The sequence below is a fragment of the Oryctolagus cuniculus genome, chromosome 19 (genome assembly GCF_964237555.1).
Source record: "Oryctolagus cuniculus chromosome 19, mOryCun1.1, whole genome shotgun sequence".
NCBI lineage: Eukaryota > Metazoa > Chordata > Mammalia > Lagomorpha > Leporidae > Oryctolagus > Oryctolagus cuniculus.
This window is the reverse complement of record NC_091450.1, coordinates 44,835,118-44,856,733: the sequence shown is the minus strand read 5'-3', so window position 1 is coordinate 44,856,733 and position 21,616 is coordinate 44,835,118. Positions and strand designations below refer to the sequence as shown.

The window sequence follows — 21,616 nt, the reverse complement described above, 5'->3', positions numbered from 1 at the left end:
CACCCTTGGGCTCCCTGGCCCACCCTCGCCCTCCCTTGCCCTCCCTCAGCCCACCCTCGGCCCACCCTCGGCCCACCCTCACCCACCCTCGGCCCTCCCGTGCCCACCCTCGCCCTCCCGCGCCCTCCCTCGGCCCACCCTCATCCACCCTCGGCCCTACCTCACCCTCCCTCGTCCCACCCTCAGCCCACCCTTGCCCTCCCTCTGCCCTCCCTCGCCCACCCTCGGCCCACCCTCGCCCTCCCTTACCCTCCCTCAGCCCACCCTGGCCCACCCCTGGACCACTCTGTTTGTCCCCATCCTCCATTACCCTGCCCGTGCCCATACCCCCACCTGTCTTCACCCTTCCCTCACCCGTCCGCCACTCCCTTGCTCCCCGGGCCCTCTCCCCACAGACCACTCTCCCTGCTTGTCCCTGCCCTCGGCGCCTGTCCCTGTGCCACTGTGCTGGCAGCGAGGCCTAATAACTGCCACAGAGGATGACATCACAGAGGGGCTGGCCTGTGCCAACATGCTGTGCAGGTGACGTCATCGCCCTCAGTGGGACTGTGAGCCACGTGTGGAGCACACTCGCTCGTGTGCACTGGGCACTCTCCACATTGGTCCACTTCCCAGCCCATCACGGGGTGGCAGGTGTAGACGGGCTCTTACAGGGCTCATGACCAATGGAACCTAGTTTTAAACTAACCCCAGAGCAGGGAGGAGTAAGTGTACAGCATTCCTTCAGATCAGTCACAACAGAGCTGCCCCTTCTCTGCTCGCAGGTCTTCCTCAGGCTGGGTGAGAGGTCAGTGCCGTGGGCTTTACCCTCAATTGACAGTCACCAGAAAACAATGACAAATTGAACGTACCACAGTGTGACATGGACACTGGCAGATGACCCTTGCCCAAATCTTTTATGTTATATAAGATCTTAGCTAAGGACAGTATGATGTTTCAGTTGCCAAGGTATTCTAAACTCCAATTCCCTATTTCATACCCATGATTAGACCCACAATGCATTTAATTAGACCCATGATGCAGTGTGTGTGAACTGCTTGGGCAATCTTTGGGTCCAGCAGTGAGAGCACCAGGATGAGACCTGGGGTTTCCATCCAGGCTCCACTCCGGGTTCCAGCTTCATCCTGGGGCTCCAGCAACTTGAGACTACCTAAGAGGAAAGCTCTGTCTCTCTGTCTCTCTCTCTCTCTCTCTCTTCAAATATAGAGTCCAGGCAGATTGAACATCAATGCTGGCCTTGGCTCCACACTGGCCCAGTACCAAAGGAAGGTCCTAGAACAATTGGAGCAGTGGGCAGTGCAGCCAACTGCCCATGGACAGGCACCTGTCCAAGAGTCACCGTGCCCGGCCACTAGAGTACCTCCAGCTGCCAGGCCACACCCCCCCACCCTCTTGGAACCATTTCTCCCTCCCCACCCCAAGGGGACCCACCCAGGTCTCTGCCCCTCAGTGACTTTGGGGGAGGGGCTCATATACACGGACCCAGTGCCAAGAGGGACAGCAGGTTCTGCCACCCACACCCACCCGTTAAAACCTCCAGAGTCAGCAGCTGGGACTGTGTTATGGTGTGGGAAGCTGCCTTCCAGGATCTGGGCTGCTGGGGGTCCCTGGTGCATCTGTCAGCGAGGCCAGGCCCTCCTGGGGAGCTTCCACAACCACAGCGGGGGAAGGGGCACAGTTAGAGGGAGAGAGAAGCCACAGAAGCTGACGCTGTGCCCCAACCCCTGTAGCCTCTGCACCCCTGCCCCACCTGCCCTGGCCTGGCTGGCCCCTGCAAAACCTGGTTTCTCCCCAGGAATGTTTGTTCCCGTTCTCTGCTGGGGCAGATGTTATGGTGGGGCCTCCTCCTCAACGAAGCTGTGGGACTCAGAGCCAGGCTCTGTGTGGCCCGACGATCCTGCAGACCCCGGCCTCCTGCAGACCATGGGCCGCCATACCCCTGGCCGCGTCTCCAGCTTTTCAAGTGGGAAGAAACCACCCCACTACCCAGGATCTGACTTCTGTGGGCCATCCTCAGTAAGGTCAGTGAAGGTCTACAGCCGCCTGGACCATTTCTGTGAAGAACGCTGGTCGAAGCCTTGGCTGAGGGAGTCCAGGGGTGTGGAGTTGTGGGGTGAGGACCCTTCAGGGAGAGAGGTGGTCACTGGTGTCCAGGAGCCAGCTAAGGTAGCCATGGGCCTCCCTCACCTGTCCTCGCCCACAGTGTTTCACGGTTGGTTTGGCATTTGTGGCCTCAGATCACGGGCTCCTTCGCTGATAGGTATACCCTGCAGCCACGTGGGCCCCACCCTTAGGAACCTGCTGGGCGCTAGAGGCTGGGAGCTGCCAGAGGACAGGCGATGGCCTCAGGAGCTGGTGGACACTGGGGGCAGCTGCTGAGCGTGGGTGCCCTGAAGTACGCTTAAAGGAAGAGGAGCCCAGGTCCCACCTATTCCCTGTGGAGTTTTTTTTTTTTTTTTTTTTTTTTTTGACAGGCAGAGTGGACAGTGAGAGAGAGAGACAGAGAGAAAGGTCTTCCTTTGCCGTTGGTTCACCCTCCAATGGCCGCCGCGGCCGGCGCGCTGCGGCCGGCGCACCGCGCTGATCCGATGGCAGGAGCCAGGAGCCAGGTGCTTTTCCTGGTCTCCCATGGGGTGCAGGGCCCAAGCACCTGGGCCATCCTCCACTGCACTCCCGGGCCACAGCAGAGGGCTGGCCTGGAAGAGGGGCAACCGGGACAGAATCCGGCGCCCCGACCGGGACTAGAACCCGGTGTGCCGGCGCCGCTAGGCGGAGGATTAGCCTAGTGAGCCGCGGCGCCGGCCCCCTGTGGAGTTTTGAATGCGGCTTCTGGAACACTGTCCCCTCTGGAGCTCCTGAGTTTGTTTTACATGCAGCCAGTTGTAGCCTGGCTCTGAGCTCTGCAGTCACACATATGCAGCGCACACACACTCAGTCCAGAAGTGAACTCTGAATGGGCCGTGCACAGATGCATACTTCAGCCCACAGGCCCTTCCTGACATGCTTCAACTGGCATGGGCTGGGGGGTGTGGGGCACAGACCCCTCAGTGAGCCTGAGCAGCAGGCGGGTCGCTGGCCCTAGTGGAGGGGTGCTGAGGAGGGGGCAGTTGGCTCGGGGGTCCGTGGTCTCCACTCGGAAATGCACCCGGAGAAGGGACCCAGCAAAGCGGAAAGGACACCAGCACCTGTGCTGGACACAGGTGACTGCAGATGTCCAAAAGGGCCCAGGCCAAGGGGCTGCCTCCCCCCGCCAATCTCCTTGTGATGCTCACCTCGGAGAGGATGCAGGGCCACGCTGGTACTGGCACTGGAGAACCCTGGACCCTAAGTCTCCACCCACACCCATGGCTGCTTTCATCCTGGTGAGTGTCGGAGACCCTGAAGGGCCAGGCCATGGTCCCAGGCAGAGGCCTGTCCTCAGTGTGCTGGCCCTGGCCTCTTGTTCCCTCTCTCTGGATGTGTTTGTGTCTTGCACTGGAGGAGAAGCAGCCATGCAGGGCCTGAGCAAGAGTCAGAGCTGGCCTGGTCAGGGAGTCTTCCTCCTGGCCCAGACCCACCTGGGACCAGGAACGTTCTCAGTGCCAAGGGGTTCCACACATTCCTATAAAACCAATGTGAAACCCAGTCCTCGCAGCTGCCCCTTAGGGCCCCAGGACTCCATGTCCTGAAGGCGGGGAGGGGCAGAGCACATTGCTGCCCCTGGACTCTGCTCAGAGCCCCAGCGTCAGAGTTATGCCCACCCTGATGGCTCCTGGGTGCAGTTACTGCTTCTGTTTTCCCTGTGGACCACAGCAGGCAGGCTTCCTGGAGTAAGATCACCTGTGTGGACCGTGACGGTGATGTTAGTGTGTGTGTGTGTGTGTGTGTGTGTGTTCTGTGTGCATGTAGGTTCACATGTGTATGTGCACTGTGCAAGTGTGTGGTGTACACATGCAGAGTTAATGGCTTCATCCTGGCCCGGCTCTTGTTGCTGTAGCCATTTGGGGAATGAACCAGCAGGTGGAAGATCTCTCTCTCTCTTTCTCTCTCTCTGCAAATCTGTGTCTTAAATAAAAAACATCTTAAAGAAAACCCTAAAACCCCACCATTTTCAGCACTGGGGACGCCTTCAGAGCTCTAGGAGCTCAGGCACTTGATGTTTGGTGGAATCAGGGACAACGAGGTGGCACAGCTGGGCCTGCAGCCAACACTGGCATGGCCTTCGGTGCCAGCTTGAGTCCCAGCTGTTCCCAGCTCCTGTCTTGGGTGCTTGTGAGCCGGGAGAAAGGCTGTGGAGTGATGCAGGTGCTTGGGATTTCTGGCCGCCCCAGGCCTGTCCACGTCTGGACCTCCCCCTCGCCCCTCATCAGCACCAGTAATGCTGTGTCCTTGGTCCCTGGCATCTCTAGGGCCTCTCATGTGATTCTGGGTCCTTAACATGGGGTCTGAGGCTGCTCTTACCGTTGGCTTCCGCATGGCTGCTGTCTGTTGCTTTTGTGGCCACCATGGCTCAGCCATGGCCACCTTCCCTGAAGAGTGGTTTGGGGGCTTTTGCGTCCTCTGACCCCTGCCTCCCCAGGTGTGTTCACAGGGGGCAGCCAGGATTGGAACCAGTGCCTACGATGATGGCACTCCACCCACCACACCCAGCACTGATCCCTCACCTCACCTTCCCACCCTGTGTCCTGCTCAGTGGACAGGGGCGGGCGAACAGCGTGGACCTCTCTGGTCAGGTGGCCACTGACAGGAGGAGGTGTCGAGCCAGGCCTGCTTTGTGTCTAGCTCCAGTTTTCAGGGTGGCAGCTCGCACTGGTAGGCACCTGACCAGCCTCCTCCTAGTGGCCTCCAGGGGTTGCCTGTTGGGGGATGTGGGAAGGGAGTTCTGGCACCCTTGGCGACATCTGCCACCCACCCTGTCACTTGCAGCTCTGTGGGAGATGGGTGAGGGCTCCCCTTTTCTGAGTAGGATGCCGAGAGGGAGCTATAGAGATAGAGGTGTAGACTGAGTGCTGGGGTTAGGCATGGCTGGCAGGTTTGTAAATGAAGACCTGCAGTCCTCATGGCCCTAGATTGAGGCCAGGACCTCCCCAGGCCCTGCCTTCCAGCGGGAGTCTGCAGCCCAGCCTGCACACACCACGCTCCCCTCCCCTGTCCCCCACCTTTATCCCCCTCCCCTCTCCGCCTGCCCCTTCCACAGGTGCTTCATGTGCCTCAGGCACACCAGCCCCAAAGACTGTTCTCTCAGGTACCTCCAGCCCCAAGGACGTTGCCGAGCTCCTAGCCTCGGGTCCTGCCCATGGCATCCCTCCCCTTGCCATGCCTCCTGTGTCCAGGCAAGGCTCTGGGCACCTCCAGGTGAGGCTGACCCTGTGCACTGCCAGCACAGGTCATGCCCACATCTGCCTTGCAGCCTGCCCTGGTGGTGGAGATGTTAGTGTTGGGCATCCTGCAGCCTTCTCTGCAGACTCACTAGCAGTGCTCTGTCCCCTCGTATCCCTGGCGCTGGGCGTTACGGGCGGTGCAGAACCTGAAGCCCTGCTGGGCACAGGAAAGGGAGGTGAAGCTGCGCTGGGGGGCATGTGTGCAGGCGTGAGGAGGTGCAGTTGCTGGGAGTCAGGGGCCTTCAGCGGTCAGGTTTGCTCAGCCTTCCTACCCGGCCATGACTCGGGTTCTGAGTGTGCGGGTTCACTCCTGCCCTTATCTGGGGCCTCGTGCCTGGGCTGCACTTGCCCTGTGAGCCATGGCCACCAGCAGGTGTGTCTTTGGCAGTGCAGTCTCCCTTGGCTGCAAGCCTTCCCTTGGTGGCTGCATGGTGGTGGTGGGGTGCCCAGGAGGTGTGAGTTCCAGCCCAAGGGGCACCATAGAGGTCTGGGAAGCCCTCCTCAAGACGTTATGCTGCAAAAACCTGAATCCCATTGCTCTGGGGCAAGTGTGTTGCCGGCTGTCTCAGTGCTTGTCCATCCGTGCGTCCAGTTCCTGTCCTGTGCACTCTGCTGGAGTCACCCCCTGCCCACAGCTCAGAGGCCCCACAGGTCGATCCAGCCTGGGAAGGGCCGGCAACCTGGGGAGGGGAACTTGAGCAACCCTGGGAACAGCCCTCAAAGACTCTGCAGGACCTGGGGACCCATGGTTTTCGTGCTGTGGGTAGAAAGTGGGGGTGGGCTGCAGGAGTGCGGGGGAAGGAGGGCATTGCTGGTGTCTGGGGCTGTGGTGAGCATGGGATAGGAATACTGGGTGGGGGAAAGTGCACAGTGATCCTGGCAGCCTCACCTGGTGACACCAGGGGCAGGACGAGGTGGGGCCCTGGCTGTGGGTCCTGCACTGGCCTCGGGGTCCCCAGAGGACCTTGTCACAGCCACAGGCCTCTGCATGTCCTTACCTGTCAGCCACTTTTGTCTGGGGCTCTATCTGGATGTGCAGCCGCAGGTGAGCCAAGGCCCCAGGTCTCCCAGGCAGGGAAGTGCCCATGGCCCCTAGAGGTATGAGCAGAGGTGCGGGTCCCAGCCCCTCCCATGAGTCCCTTGTTGTCCCTTGGCCATGTTCCTGCAGGGCCCTGGGAGCTGCTCTCTGTCCCCCAGAACTGTTGGGTGCAGGAGGATCACAGGTGCCATCACCGCCTTCTCCACTCCTCAGCCCTGAGAGTCGCAGGCCCACCTCTGTGTCTGGCTTTTCCCTTCTACTTCTCAGCTGAGCATGGTGCCTTCAGGGTCCATACTGCATGGACCGAGTCAGAGCCGCCGCCCATCTGGTTGTGGGGCTCCGCAGCAGGTGGACCCTGCCCCGATGTGGTCTGTCCCTCTGTCCCTCAGTGGGACTTGAGCTGCTCTGGACGGAGAGCAGGAGGGTGCTGCTGTAGGTGAAAGCCAGGGGTGCAGGGCAGGAGGGGCTTGCTATGGGTGAGTCTTCACGTGCAGCAGGGGGTGGGGCTCCGTGTGCAGCTGGGGGCTTTATTTTCAGGGCTGGGAGGAGGCATGGCTGTGAGCAGATGGACCTGCTGGTCTGGGTCCTGTGCATCACAAGGCTGCAGGGCTCATGGGGTGGGAGGTGGCATAAGTGACGTGGCTGGCATTGCCTGCAGAATCCATCTTTGGCCCACTTCTGCGTGGCCGTCTCCTTGGCCAGACAGCTCTTGGCCCTGCATGTGAGCCCTTCACTGACATCCCCCTGCCCCATGCCCCCTCAGTCCCCCCTGCCCTGTGGCAAGGGCCACAGGTCAGAGCCTCTTCCTTGGGGCCTCCTGTGGGGCCAGCATTGTCCCAGCAGTGGACAGTTTGTGCCCCTGGCTCCTGCTACAGAGGGCTGGGCTCCTGGACAGCAGCCATGGCAGGTGCAGAGTGAAGGGCTGAGTGTCAGCTCCTCAGGGACAGTGAGACTGGGCTGGAAGGGGCGATGGGGAGAGATGTGCCCCACCTCCATCATGCCCGCTGCCCCTTACAGCCACTGCCTGTCACGGCCACTGTCCCTCTAACGCCCACTGCCCACATCACACCCACTGCCCATCTCAGCCCCGCCCATCACATCCTCTGACTCCTTCATGCCCAATGTCCTTCTCACCCCTTTGTGTTTCTGACGATGGCTGGGGCTTGAGCTGGGGTCTGCAGTGGGCAGGAAGGGAAAGCAGGGTCGTCAGACCTGGGAGTCTGTGGACGCCAGCACCTGCTCCATACCAGCCGGTTCTGCCCCAGGGTGGTGCCGGTGAGGCTGGGGGATTTGCAGTCCCAGGGTCCCCTCGGCAGCCTCTCCTTGCCTCTTCCCTGCAATGCAGGCCCCGCCCCTCAGGGTCAGAGCAAGTCTCTGGGGGTGGCCAGAGCTAGGGGTGTGCTGGGAAAAGGTCAGGAGCTCCAAGTCAGGGCTGTTTCCATGTGCTGTCAGATGTCATCTTCATCAGGATTAAGTCACCACAGGTGCAGGTGGAGCTAAGTGGGGAGGGGGCACAGCTGCTAAATCCAGAAACGGGCAGGGCCCGTGGCACAGGGTCAGCCCCTTACTGCCGCTGTCACCAGCACGGCTCTGACAGGTCCTCATGCCATGGCCCTATGAATCGCCTGAGCCTCCAGCCTCTGAGAGTTGCTGTGGAGGTACCTGGGGAAGACCCACAGGACTGTGTCAAGATGCCTGTTCAAGGCCCCACCCCAGCTTCGGCTCAGGCTGTGCTGCTCCTGGGCAGTGGGCTTCCTGTGTGTGTCCCTGGCCAGGAGAACAGGGTGATGGTGTGTGCTGAGGTTTCGTGACTTCCACCTGCCCGGGTGCTGCCATAGCCCACACTGCCCTCTTGCAGTGGGGAGCAGGTGAGGACCCGCTCTAGCCTGGGGCCTGGAGGTACCCAGCTCAGCCAGGTGACCTCGTGCTGCCAAGGGAGAAAAGGGGAGAGGGAATCTCCTGCCCTCTGAGTGAGTGAGGGGACACCTGGGCAGGTGTGTGCAGGGGTGTGGCCTCCAGGCTAGGGGGTGCTTTCAGCAGAGGAGGAGGGGGTGAGGCAGCTGGGGAGGGACAGCCCTGGCTCTGCCTGCCTGCCTGTTGTCCACCCCATCTGACCCGAGTGTGAGGGTTGCTGGGATGTGGAGGGGTAGGGGACCCAGCTCCCACCCTCACGTAACACAGGGGAGGGGCTGAGGCTGAAGCTGACCTGGAGTTTCCGGAAACAGCAGGTGTGAGCCTGTCTGGTGACTGCACCACCCTCAGTGACAGATGCCACCTCTGTGACCCCACCCCGCTCCTCAAAACCACCTTTGGTGTTTTCCCTGCCTGTGAACGCAATGAAGACCCGGCATCCAGTGCCCAGGGTGGCTCCAGGACCTTTTCCTGCCTGCGGCTTTCGCAAGGTCTCCAGTGTCACAGACACCGCCTTCCCCTGCTGTTTGCTGAATCTGAAGTCTGTCATGTCCCCTCCGTCCTCTCCCCTTCTGAATTGGCCGAGTCTGTCTGTCTGTCTGCTGAAACCAATGCGTGGCTTTCCATGTCTTTCAATCCTGGTTTCCTGGTGTGATGAGGCAGGGCTGCCATGGGCCTGTTTCTGGGTGTGCAGGTCTGGGGGTACCGGGTGTGAGGCGCTGGGTGTGCATGTGGTGTGTGCATGCAGGGAATCTGCACGCATAACCCAGGCCTGGTGCTGGCCACTTGCATCTTTGTTCATAGAACTCCTCCTCCTCAGTGGCCATGGGGATCCTGGACGTACACCACATCTAGGGGAGCTGGGGCCTTGAGCCTCCAACCCATGGGACTGGGTGGGGCATATGCCCAGGTCCATGCAGGGAGGCCGTACATCAGGCGTGTGGGGAGAGCCAGGTAGCCTGTTTGGCCTTGGCAACAAAGAGGAATGGGCGTCCAGGGCGGGGACACTATTCTCTCCCTGCCAAGCACCCAGGTCAGGGGTCAGGGCCAGAGTGACCTCCCAGGGCTGTGGGCCCCCTCCTAGGAGGGCTATGCTGAGTGTCTGTGGGGGCTGTCTGCGGGGCCCGTGCCCCCAGGGCCTCCTCTCCAGTCCAGCCCTGGGTGTGCAGGAGCTGCTTGCCTTATGCCCCTGGCCTGGGCCCTTGGACCCCTCTGTGGGGGTGAGTGGCTCTCTGCCAAAGGTGGAGGTCCCACCGCAGCACTGAGGGGACCTGGAGCAGTGAGGATGCCTGCAGTCCCAGGACTCCCCATTGTCATGTGCACCCGGGCACACAAGGCCTCCTGGAGTGAACCTGGGCTGGGCTGGATGCCACCCAACCACCTGATGTCCCACCCCTGCTAGCCACAGATGGGAATTTCAGACATGGCTCAGTGCTCTGTTTTCCCACGGGCCCATAGCAAGGTCCTGGGCCAGTGTCTCCAGCACAGCTGTGGTCCCTGGGCTGACAGGTGATGGCCAGCTGTCCACAGCATGGGCCCCGCGCACACACAACTTAACGTTAGCCTTCTGACTGGACTCTCTCTGCACCAGGCTTCCTCACTCTCCTGACCAGCAGCTTCCTGGGGCGGGGGGCAGCCAGAGACCCTGCGTACTCCATTCACAGCACAAGGCTTGCCTGCTGGCCTCTGTGGCCACCCTTGGCCCTGTAGGCACAGATGGGTTGTGGCATCGCTGTCTGCCCAAAGCACTGGGAGATGATGGTGCCCTTGCCTTTCCCTGCCCTGCCAAGGCAGCCTGGAGCCCAGGGCCAGGCTAGGTACCAGCGGGGGATGGAGCTGCTAGTGGGGCCATGCAGCTCTGACCTAGAGCATCTTTGGACAGGGCTGGGCACCTGGGGCCCGACAGCGTCCTCCTGAGAAGGATCCTGGGCACTGAGTGTCCTCACAGAGAATCTGGGACTGGGTTGGGCCCCAGGCACCCCCACACCTGGATGCCAAGGCTGGCCCTTCCTTCAGAGCAGGCCACGCACCCTGGGGTGCACTCTCCATTGGCCCTGGACACTGTTGACAGGGCTGTCCTTGCCTCTGAGCTGCCCCCACACCCCCACTTTAGAATGTCTTAATTATTTTTCACGGAGTGATAGGGGTGTGAAGATAGGGGAAAAGAGAGAGACAGAGAGAGAAATGAAGACAGGTTTTCTATCTACTGGTTCACTCCCCAGATGGCCACAACAATCAGGACTGGGCCAGGCCAGAACCAGGAGCTCCACCCAGTTCCCCCAGGTCCATGGCTATAGGGGCCCAGGGACTTGCACCATCACCACTGCCTTTCCAGGGTGCATTAGCAAGAAGCTGGACACAGGCAGAGGTGAAATGTGCCAGCGCTCAGATGTGGGATGCAGGGGTCCCGTGTGCAGCTGGATCCCCAAGCCACACACCAGTCCTAGAGCCCCTTTCTGAGGTGGGGCAGGGGTCTCACCTTGGCTGTGGCCAAGCTGTCTGATGCAGCCTGCTCCTCCAGGGATGACGCCCATGGCTGGAGCTGTCTGGATCCTGCCTGCAGCTTATGGAAGGGGCTACATCAGAGATGAGTGCCCCCTGGACATGTGCCTGGCCCCTCCCCTGTGCCTAGCAGTGACCCTTCCCCCCGGCCCCAGGAAGTCCCTGACAGAGCTGCCCTGCTGTCCAATTCCCTCCACACTCCCAGGTCCCCAGCCCAGGGACCACCCCCTTGCGCGCTCGCACCTCTTGTCAGGGCCATCACCTCACACTCAGGGATGGTTCAGAGCAGACGCCTGGCTGCAGCTCCTCTCCCCTAGGATTTGCAGTCTCCTGGGCTCCACACAGCAGGACCTGGCCTCAGAGCTCAGCTCAGCTGCATCAGAGTTGAGGAGTGGGGGCAGGGCTTCTGGTGGCCCTGGCACCTCTGGTGGCTTGGGTCCCCCTGCCTGCTGCCCTCCCAGCCCTGGCCAATCACTGGCCTGCCAGCCGTGTCCCTGGACCTATTAGAAGCCATCCCTGAGCAGGTGCTACCAAGGCCCTGTGTGTCCACCCCTCTACTGACGGGTGTGGCACACTCACACTGTGGAGGATCATCCCGGCCATCTCCCCACCAGCATGCACTTTGTCTTTTGGAAGAGCTGTCCTGCAAATGGTATGGTCTCGATGGATGCCCCTCCTCATCCTCATCCTTATGTCTCTGCGAAGAGGGTGCCTGTCTTCTGTTGGGTCAGCTTCTCCTGTATTTTGGATCCTCTAAGTTGGCTGTTGGGGTCTTAGGGGCTTGCACTGTGTCACTCACATTTGAAAGCCAGATGGGGAGATAGCTCCCACTAAGGGGCTCCCTCCACTGGGGCCCACAGCAGCTCAGGCTGGGCTGAGGGCTCCTACGTGGGTCCCTGAGCCAACATGGTGGCCTCCAACATGCACCCTGGCAAGGAGCTGGGATTGGGATCTTGGGTGTCCATGTGACAGGCTAGAATCCTCACCCTGGGTCAGATGCCAGTCACAGGAGAGACAAGGCCTTGCTGGGTGGGCTGGGATGTGCCCCTCCCCTCCAATCTTCTAGAAAAGTCTGCAGATTGGGTCTCCCGGCAGAGGTCTGCCCTGCTGCCCCTTCCTTTCTCCTCTCCCCCTGGGCCACGCCCCCTCCTGACTCCAGAGCCTGCCTCTTTCCCTCCTCCATCAGCCAGTGCCGGCAGGGGTCTGGGGGTGCTTGTGTGTTCCACGCTTGGTGGTGCTGAACTTAAGTTCCTGGGGGCCACTGAGGGGTCAAGAGATCTGGGGGACTTGGCTTACAGAGGGCAGCCCCTTGGATGCATCCCGGGGCCCACATGTCCCTTCCTCGTCCTCTCTCACCATTGGGGGCAGACTTGGAGATCAGGAGCAGAAGAGCTGCCCGTCCTGTTGTCCCCATCTGTGGCTGCTTCCTGGCATTCTGGAGTTAATAGAGCTGCTCTGACAGGTGCATGGGGTCTCCAGAGGTTTTGTCAGGTCTTGTAGGGGGTCTCCAGAGGTTTTGTCAGGTCTTGTAGGGGCTCAAGGGGGTGTCCTAGAAGCTCAGCGCCGCTTCTAGGGGCAGAGTCTCCTGCAGGCACATGGTTCTCCCAGGATCTCATTTGGGGCACATGGTTTTGTTTTTTTTTTTTTTTTTTTTTTTTTTCTGATATTAGAATAGCTTTACCAGCTCTTTTTTTTCTGCTTTCCATTAGCCTGGAATATCTTTCCATCCTTTCACTTTCAGTCTGTGAGTATCTCTGTTGGTGAGTTGGTGTTTCTTGTAGGCAGCAAATAGACATCCTATGTATGAATGCCGTTCCAGACCTGGCTGCTCCACTTCCAGTCCAGCTCCCTGGTAATTCATCTGGAAAAGCAGCAAAAGGTGGCCCAAGTGCTTGGGGCGCTGTCACCCTCATGGGAGGCCCAGATCGAGTTCCAGGCTCCTGGCTCTACTCTGGCCCAGCCCCAGCCATTGCGCAGTCATATGGGATAAGAACCAGTGGATGGAAGATCTGTCTTTCTCCCTCTTTCTCTGTAACTCCACCTTTCAAACAAAAAAATCTTCTAAAGAATAAAATTGTATATTTGGAAAAACAATAAAATAAAACAAAGTAGAAATGTATATCTTTCATATATTAAAGAATCTTAGTCCATTTTCTGTTGCTATAACAAAATACCTGACACTGGATAATTTTTAAAGAATAGAAGTTTATTTGGTACATGGTTCTGGAGACTAGGGACTCCAAGGGCATGGTGCCAACCTCCATTCTGTATCTGGTGAGGGCCTTATTGGTGTCATTATAATATGACGTAGGGCATCATAAGTGTGCTAGCTCTGCTCTTTCTTCCTCCTCTTGTGAAGCCAACTGATGCTACAATGGGTTTTCCTAATTACCTCCCCAAGGTCCCACCTCTAAATACCGCTAACATAGGAACTTGGGGAGTATGATTCCAATACATGAACTACTGAAAGGCCTGCTCAAAACATAGTGATGCCCTAATATAGTCTATTCAGGTGTGATGTGGTGCTCTCGGGGTAGCAAACAAGGCTTGTTTTACATCATTGCTCTGCCCTTCTCAGCACAATCTTATGGTTCAAGATGGCTACCCATGCAGCCATCACTCCTACATTCCAGAGAGCCGGGAGGAAGAAGGGAGGGAGTGCAAGAGGTATTGATCTTTCCCAGCACACTTTCTAGATGTTGCCTATGTCACTTCTACGTACAGCTCATAAGTGGAATTAAATCATGTGGCCACAGGTAACTGAAAAGGCGGCTTGGAGATCTAGTTCATATTAGGAGCAGCCATGTGTCTAGGTAACGTTCAACAAAGGAAAGAGTAGCTATACTAAAGAGGACAGAGAGAACAAATCAGTGTTCCACGCTACATGGGTATTATTAGAGAACCTTGGTTATCATATTGGAATAGTCTGTATTTAGTTCATCAAGGAATTTGGAGACAGGAAATTATTTTGAGGCAAAATGTGACATTATTTTTGGAATCTAATCCATTGGGCAATGATGTGAAGGATGGATTGAATGAAGAAAAACTTAGAGCAGAGAAGCCAAATAGGTGGTTGCAGTAGATAAAGCCGGGAGAAATCTGGACAGAGTTGGGGGCAAGAGCAGTGGGATTAGAGAAGAGACACTCAGTTGAAAGGATGGAACCAAGAATTTGGCAGCTGAATTTCTGGGGTAAATGAGCGAGTTTCTGTTGTGATCTCCCCTCATGGAGTTGCAGGAACTCAGATATCTACAGGGCCCTGTAGATAAATGATTGGGCAAAATGGGCTTCCATCCCCAGCAACAGGAAGGCAGGCAGCCTTTTGGGGGCCTGGCAACAGGAAAGCTGCTCAGGCCCACGAGGCATCTGCTCAGACTCCGAACACCACTGGGACAGGCTGGGGAAAATGGGATTTCTTCTGAGGCGCTTATTGAAGGGGAAATAGAGCACTTAGCAATATCTCATGTTTAAAAAGTCTCAAATTGCATTGCCTAGTGAGTACAAAATACTGTCCACACTAGGGGGTGGATAACCATTTTTATCCTAAGACTCCAAGATGGGTAGTGATTATAAAATAAATCAGCATTTCTACATGCCCTGTCACTTAAGGACTAACATGTATATAAAATGTCCTGTGGCTGTTAAGGTTGTATGCAAAATAAACAAGCTATTTATTTCACCAGCCCCTAAAATGCACACGTTCCACGTGAGGAAGCTGAGGAACATTCATGTTGAGTCATCCTCACTGCTAGGAGGAGATGGAGTCGCGACTGCAGCTCGGGCTTTCCTGCTTTGTAATCCCGACGCCTCCACCACTGCTGAATGGAAGTAGTTACTTCTGGATTGGGTAGGTGAGCGCATGCCGTGCATTTTGGCTACTGCACAGAGCCAGGAATCTGGGAACCACAATTATGTCACCTCCAGAAAAACTGCTTCTGTGTGGGTGAGTAGGCAGTGTTGCTGTGAGAGGACAGTTTTCTCTCCAGCTGGGACGCTGAGGGTGGGTAATGTTTCTGACTCCCCTAAACCCCTGGGTTGGTGTGGCAACTGCTCCTCCTGTTGCTCACCAAGCATACTGAGGCTTCTGGGCTGGCGAGTGATTTGTAGTATTTCCTAAACTCTTCCCAGCTACACTTAAAAGACAAGGACCCTACTTGCAGGCTCCATCAGAGAAGTAAAACTGCTAACCTGAAACAAAATCTATCTGAGAAGTAATGAAAAGATTAAGTATATTGTAGGGAAAACATGAGGAATTTGGAGACAGCCTTATGTGCCCTGTTTATATCATCGTGAGCAAGTAATAATTTATTTTCTCTGTTTTCTTATCTGTTAATTATACCTTTTCTTGCCTCCACTTTGACTATGACCGTGTCTAAACAAGATAAGAGTCGGAACACTCAAAAGGCTTCCATAGCCTTGGAAACTCATGACTGGTGCATAGGGAGATTACTGATGCCATAAACAGGAGTGTCAATTTGTAAAGTCAACAACAGGAGTCACTGTGCACTTACTCCTCATGTAGGATCTCTGTCCTTAACGTGCTGTACACTGAGGCTTAATGCTATAACGAGTACTCAAACAGTATATTTCACTTTGTGTTTCTATGGGGGTGCAAACGATTGAAATCTTTACTTAATGTACACTAAACTGATCTTCTGTAAAAAAAAAAAAAAAAGAAATTATCAATTCCCAACTTGACTCTCACTGGGATTAAACATGACAATAGGTCTGATCTGATTTCATCATCATTTAAAAAAATCATCTATTATTTTTCACTTTATGTTTCTGTGTGGGAGCAAGCTGTTGAAATCCTTACTTAAGGTATACTAAGCTGATCTTCTGTATATTAAGATAATCGAAAATGAATCTTGATGTGAATGGAAGGGGAGAGGGAGTGGGAAAGGGGAGGGTTGTGGGTGGGAGGGACGGTATGGGGGGGGAAGCCATTGTAACACATGAGTCGTACTTTGGAAATTTATATTCATTAAATAAAAGATAAAAAAAAATTATACCTTTTCTTTTTATTTTTCTTACTGGTTACCCTGGAGTTCCCAGCTCTATAATTACAAGTAATCCAAATCCACTGTTAAATAACACTATCCCACTCCACAGTAAGTATCTTATAATCATAAAATATTTCTGATTCCTCCCTGTCATCCCTCAAATATCATTACTGCCATTCATTTCACTTATATGCAAGCTTGCATGCAAATATATGTGTGTGCATACATAGGTACATTTTGCATTATTATTTTGAACAAATTAGTACCTGATCCACTAAGAATAAGAAAAATATAATACTGGACATTTTTTAAAAGAATGGGAAAAATAAGTTTTTTTTTAATTTTTTTGACAGAGTGGACAGAGAGAGAGAGACGAGAGAAAGGTCTTCCTTTTCCATTGGTTCACTGCGTAAATGGCCACTACAGCCAGTGCACTGCGCCGATCCAAAGGCAGGAGCCAGGTGCTTCTCCTGGTCTCCCATGGGGTGCAGGGCCCAAGGACTTGGGCCATCCTCCACTGCACTCCCGGGCCACAGCAGAGAGCTGGCCTGGAAGAGGGGCAACCGGGACAGAATCTGGCACCCCAACAAGGACTAGAACCCGGGGTGCTAGCGCCGCAGGCGGAGGATTAGCCTAGTGAGCCGTGGCGCCGGCCAAAATAAGTTTAATTTTGACTTCCCCTTATTCCTTCTCTGATACTTTCTTTAAGGAGATCTGTGCCTTTGACCTGTATGGTTTTCCTTCTCTTTGGGAACCCTCTTTTAACATTTCTTGCACAGCAGGTTTACCAGCAACAAATTCCCTCAGTTTCCCATGATGCATAGTTCTAGTTGGGGTTTTATTCCTCTCAACTGTTTGAATGTCCCACCTCACTCTCTTATTGCTTACAGAGTTTCTGAGTAGGAATTAGGTGTAATTCTTACTTTTGCTTGTCTACAGGTGAGGTGTCTTTTGATGCTTGTTCAGTTTTTTTTAACTGATTTTTGATTTTCTGCAGTATGAATATGATATGTCAAAGTGTTGAGTTTGGGTTTGTTTGACATTTATCCTACTTGACATTAATTCTGGAAATTCGCAGTGATTATCACTTGAAATGTTTTCTCTATTCTTTTCTCTCTTTCTTCTCCTTTTTCTATTCCTGTTGGGCATATGGTATGCCTGCTGTTGTCAATAGTTCTTAAATATTCCTTCTAGGGTGTCCCTACTTTTTAAGCTTTGGATGTTTCTGTTGAGATATTCTCAAGCTTAGAGATTGTTTTCTCACCTGTGGAGTGTCTACTGATGAATCCATCAGAGGTATTCTTCATTTCTGTTAGTGTTTTGACCTCTAGCAATTCATTCTGATTATTCTTAGAATTTCTGTTTCTCTGCTTATGTAACGCATCTGTTCTTGCATATTGTCTACTTTCTTCATGAAAGCCTCTGCCATATTAGTCATGGTTGTTTTAAATTCCCAATGTGATAATTCCAAAATCTGCAACATATCTATGAGTGGCTCTCTGATACTTGTTCTGTCTCTTCAAGCTGATTTTATTTTTTGCCTTTTAGTATACCTTGTGATTTTTCTTTTTTTTCTTTTCTTTTCTTTTTTTTTTTTTTTTTTTGACAGGCAGAGTGGACAGTGAGAGAGAGAGACAGAGAGAAAGGTCTTCCTTTTGCCGTTGGTTCACCCTCCAATGGCCGCCGCGGCCGGCGCGCTGTGGCTGGCGCACCGCGCTGATCCTGGCAGGAGCCAGGAGCCAGGTGCTTTTCCTGGACTCCCATGGGGTGCAGGGCCCAAGCACTTGGGCCATCCTCCACTGCACTCCCTGGCCACAGCAGAGAGCTGGCCTGGAAGGGGGCAACCGGGACAGAATCCGGCGCCCCGACCCGGACTAGAACCCGGTGTGCCGGCGCCGCTAGGCGGAGGATTAGCCTAGTGAGCCGCGGCGCCGGCCGTGATTTTTCTTGATAGCTAGATATGCTGTAGGCAAAAGGAGCCTGATGTTGGCACCCATGGTGGTTTCTGCCTATGGGTTTTTGCTCTGATAAATAGTGATTTTCTGTTTGCCTTTGGGACCCTGAATTCCAGGGGCAGCGGTTTGCCATGTGGCTTCACTTCTCTGACAGATCTAAAAAGAAGTGATTTTTTTATTTGTTCATCCAAAATACTTATAGTTATTAGTGTTGACATATATATATATTTGGGTGTTATCACTGTTAATCTTTGTTCCAATTTTTCTTCTAGTGCTTTTTCTTTACATCATTCAGATTAACTGAGGATTCTCAGTAATCTTCCTAAGTTTTTCTGGCCGCTTTTGAAATTTTTTCTTCTTTGTGTCTATATATGTATTTCTGTATTTTTTACTTTGGGATTCATCTGGATTGTTAATCCTGTAGAATAATTTATTTCATTAATGTTGGATAATTTCCATCCATTATCTCTCAAATATTGCTTGTAACTTACTTTTCCTCTGCACTTCTAAATATATTTACTTAATTTTACTTCAATTTGCTTAATTTACTTAAATTAGATTTTAGTATATTAAATAGAAACATAATTAATTTTTCATCACTACAAGTACAGTTTTGGTCCACTTGAGTGTTGCCACACATGGATACAGTTGGACATCATGGGACTAGTTCTGATTTTACTAGATTAACCTCTGTATGGCCTGGGTTTTAAATATGAAAAGTACAGATCTCCTAGCAGATCCAAATATATTCTGTCCATTGGTACCCCTCCCAATCCATTTCCTAGAACAAAAGTATTTGCCTGAACCTATCATTTTCTTGGTGTGGATTCAAGGTCCGACAGGGCCTTGATAATTTCATTGTCAGGGAGACTTGTTTTTTAACTTGAGCTTTCTGGTTACCTATGTTTTTATAAATGGAGCTTTATTCTGCTAATTTATGTCTACTTAGAAGAGCAAGAGCCTCTGTTCTCAATGAGGAGTACCCTTTTGAGAACAACTCCTCTTAGCCCAACACTCATGCACACACACAGAGGATGTGTTTGTACTAGGAGGCTCTGTGACCATGAGTGATCAGAAGTAGGAATCAGAAGTGAGAAAGCTCTGTAGTTTCTACCAGGTTGAGCAGAGAACTCGAAAACACAGGGTGCAGGCAGTGGTCATTTGTATCTTGTACAAAGAGATGCCAAGAACCAGGTTGAATGAAAAGAGGAGGAGGCAGTTATGATGAGAAACCAGATAGCCCCAGAAAGAGACCTACAGAGGGGCAACTTGGGTACCCAGTAGCCAGTAGCTCCAGGTTCTTGCCTCCGAGGAGGCCTGACTATACCTCCTGCCTCAGCTTCCTTGGGGATCTGATGTGAACTGGTATGGTCGGCTGTCAGATGTCTCTCCAACATTCAATCTGCCTTTTTTCCTACCTGAAACCTGATTTTATTCAGAGCAGCTAAGACCATGATTCCTAGGCCCCCTTACAACTGGGGTAGACCATGAGAACTAATTAGAAGTCACGGGGCAGGATTTAAGAAGCTTCTTAAAGAACGTAGACTCCATTAGGAAGCATGCCCTTTGCCCTTCCCTTTCTTGCTGGTGCCTGGAAGCAGATGTGATGGCTGGAATTCTAGTTGCCGTCTGTGGTCACATGGGAACATTGAGGATAAAAGTCAGTGCTGTGGTTGGGGGAGTGGATTCCCTGGTAACAAGGTGAAGTCTTCATATGACGCCAAGACTGGCTCCTGAATTTCACACTGTGTGCAGATTTGATTAGGTCACTGTAATTTTGGGTTTATATTGGCATCAGGAAAATCTGAATGACACAAGTGGGTGATAGGTCCTTGTGGCCAATCCTGAAGAGTTTCACATATCTTATTACACATTTTATTAAAAATTTCTTTTTTCAACTTTTATTTAATGAATATAAATTTCCAAAGTACAGCTTATGGATTACAATGCTCCCCCCCCATAACTTCCCTCCCACCCGCAACCCTCCCCTTTCCCGCTCCTTCTCCCCTTCCATTCACATCAAGATTCATTTTCAATTCTCTTTATATACAGAAGATCAGTTTAGCATACATTAAGTAAAGATTTCAACAGTTTGCACCCACATAGAAACACAAAGTGAAAAATACTGTTTGAGTACTCGTAATAGCATTAAATCACAATGTACAGCACATTAAGGACAGAGATCCTACTTGAGGAGTAAGTGCACAGTGACTCCTGCTGTTGACATTTCTAAGTACAAGCAAAGTCAATGATGGTGACTATGAAAACTTCAAAGAGCTAATCATTAAAATGACTTGAGGAATTGTTTTCAGCAGTCATAAAACTGAAGTTCAAAACAAACTGTGTGCATGGAAGCAAACTCAAGCTGCTCATTTAAAATATTAAAAGATTTATTTGGATATGCAAATTCATTACTTACCATTACTCAAGGCAAATATAGTTAATTTTTCCACAGTCCTTCCATAAGGACGACTCACATGCCTCCCAATTCAGACCTTTGGACCTAGTTTTCATACAAGTGTTAGCCCTTTCTGTGGATCTGATTTTTGCAAAAGGCTGGGAAGGTACAGAGCCCATTTCCCCTGGTGTAAACCAGTTCAGCCCCATCCTTGGGTGATACAAACAGAGAGCTGAGTCTGTGCCCATGCAGTTCTCACCACATCACCAGGGCCCTCACCCCTCCTTGCACCATGTCCTCTCTAATGGACTCAGAGGGCAATTTCCTAAGACAAATGCCTTGAGTATGCCTGTAATAATCACTCAGGTTCCCATGGTTTGCAGGAAAAGTGTCAATTAGATATGAGATCTGATGTTTAATTAAAAACAGTAATAAATTCCTGTTTATAAATTTCCTAGTGTAATATGTTTTCCTATAGCAACCCAGTCAGATTCAGATGGAGTAAATAGTCAGCAAATTTTGGAGAGAGGGGAGCATTGTGGCACTGCCGGTTAAACAGCCACTTAGATAAACAACATCCCATATCAACGTGCCTGGTGTGAGTCCCAGCTCGTCCAGTTCCAATTCAGTTTCCTGGTAACTTGCCTGGGAGGCAACACATAATGGCCCAAGTACATAGTTCCTACACCCGCGTTGGAGGTTAGGAGGTAGTTCCTGGATCGTAAATTCTGCCTGGCCCAGTCCTGGCTACTGGGGGTATTTGAGGAGTAAAACACCAGGTGGAAGGTCTCGCTGTGTCTCTGTCAGTCTGCCTTTCAGAGGAATACAGAAATCTTTTGGAACAACTTCAGAGATGACATGACTTTGCAGAATAAAGTCTCCCACCCCCATGCCTTGCCTTTCCATCCACATGGCCCCCCGGAACAGCTCCACCTTCTATGCTCTCCACGCTGCTGCCCAAACCTTTGAGGAGTGTCTCTCCCTCCAGGATTTTGTGGGAGATCAGTGCCCTGTAACCATCTCTGAGAACCGAGACTTACAGGTCTCTGGCAGTGAGATCCTCATTATGAGCCCGAGAACACAAAGAAGAAAGGTTAAAACTAAAAATGAGTTCACCAAAATTTAATCCAACAAATATTTATGGGAGGTTTGCCACAGGCAAGGCCTAGGGCTAGGGAGATCTGCCTCTACCCCATCTCATGCCTTACCTGACCCTCGGATCCCTGGGTATTTGCATAATTGGCAGCCCAGGCAGAGGTCTCTCTTTTCCAGCACCAACATTGCAAGGTGCTGCAGGCAGCGGAAGGCACACTAGAGTGTGGCAGGGGCGCATAGCTTAGGGAAATGCTGGAAGATGTCAGTCCATGGAGACCTGAGAGAATGGAGGATGAGGGAGCCTGTGAGAGCCATTTTTTCCTTTGGGCTCTGCTGTGGGTTTCAGTGGAGGA

At 53.1% G+C, this 21,616-nt stretch overlaps 1 protein-coding gene across 3 annotated transcripts in view; it reads left to right on the top strand.

The window, feature by feature from the left end:
- The window catches only part of LOC100354652 (C-C motif chemokine 24), a 56,785-nt gene that overhangs the window by 12,686 nt on the left and 22,483 nt on the right, over positions 1 to 21,616 (top strand). The window contains exons 3-4 of one of the 3 annotated variants that reach the window (XR_011384572.1): positions 1,796 to 2,021; positions 14,496 to 14,659. Coding sequence is in view for 2 of the 3 variants with exons in the window: in XM_070064495.1 (XP_069920596.1) it covers positions 1,796 to 2,379 (584 nt within the window). In the remaining variant the exon portion in view is untranslated. Of the gene's footprint in view, positions 1 to 1,795; positions 2,454 to 14,495; positions 15,666 to 21,616 lie in introns of those variants that run through there. The other 2 variants (XM_070064496.1, XM_070064495.1) reach the window with 2 other exon arrangements.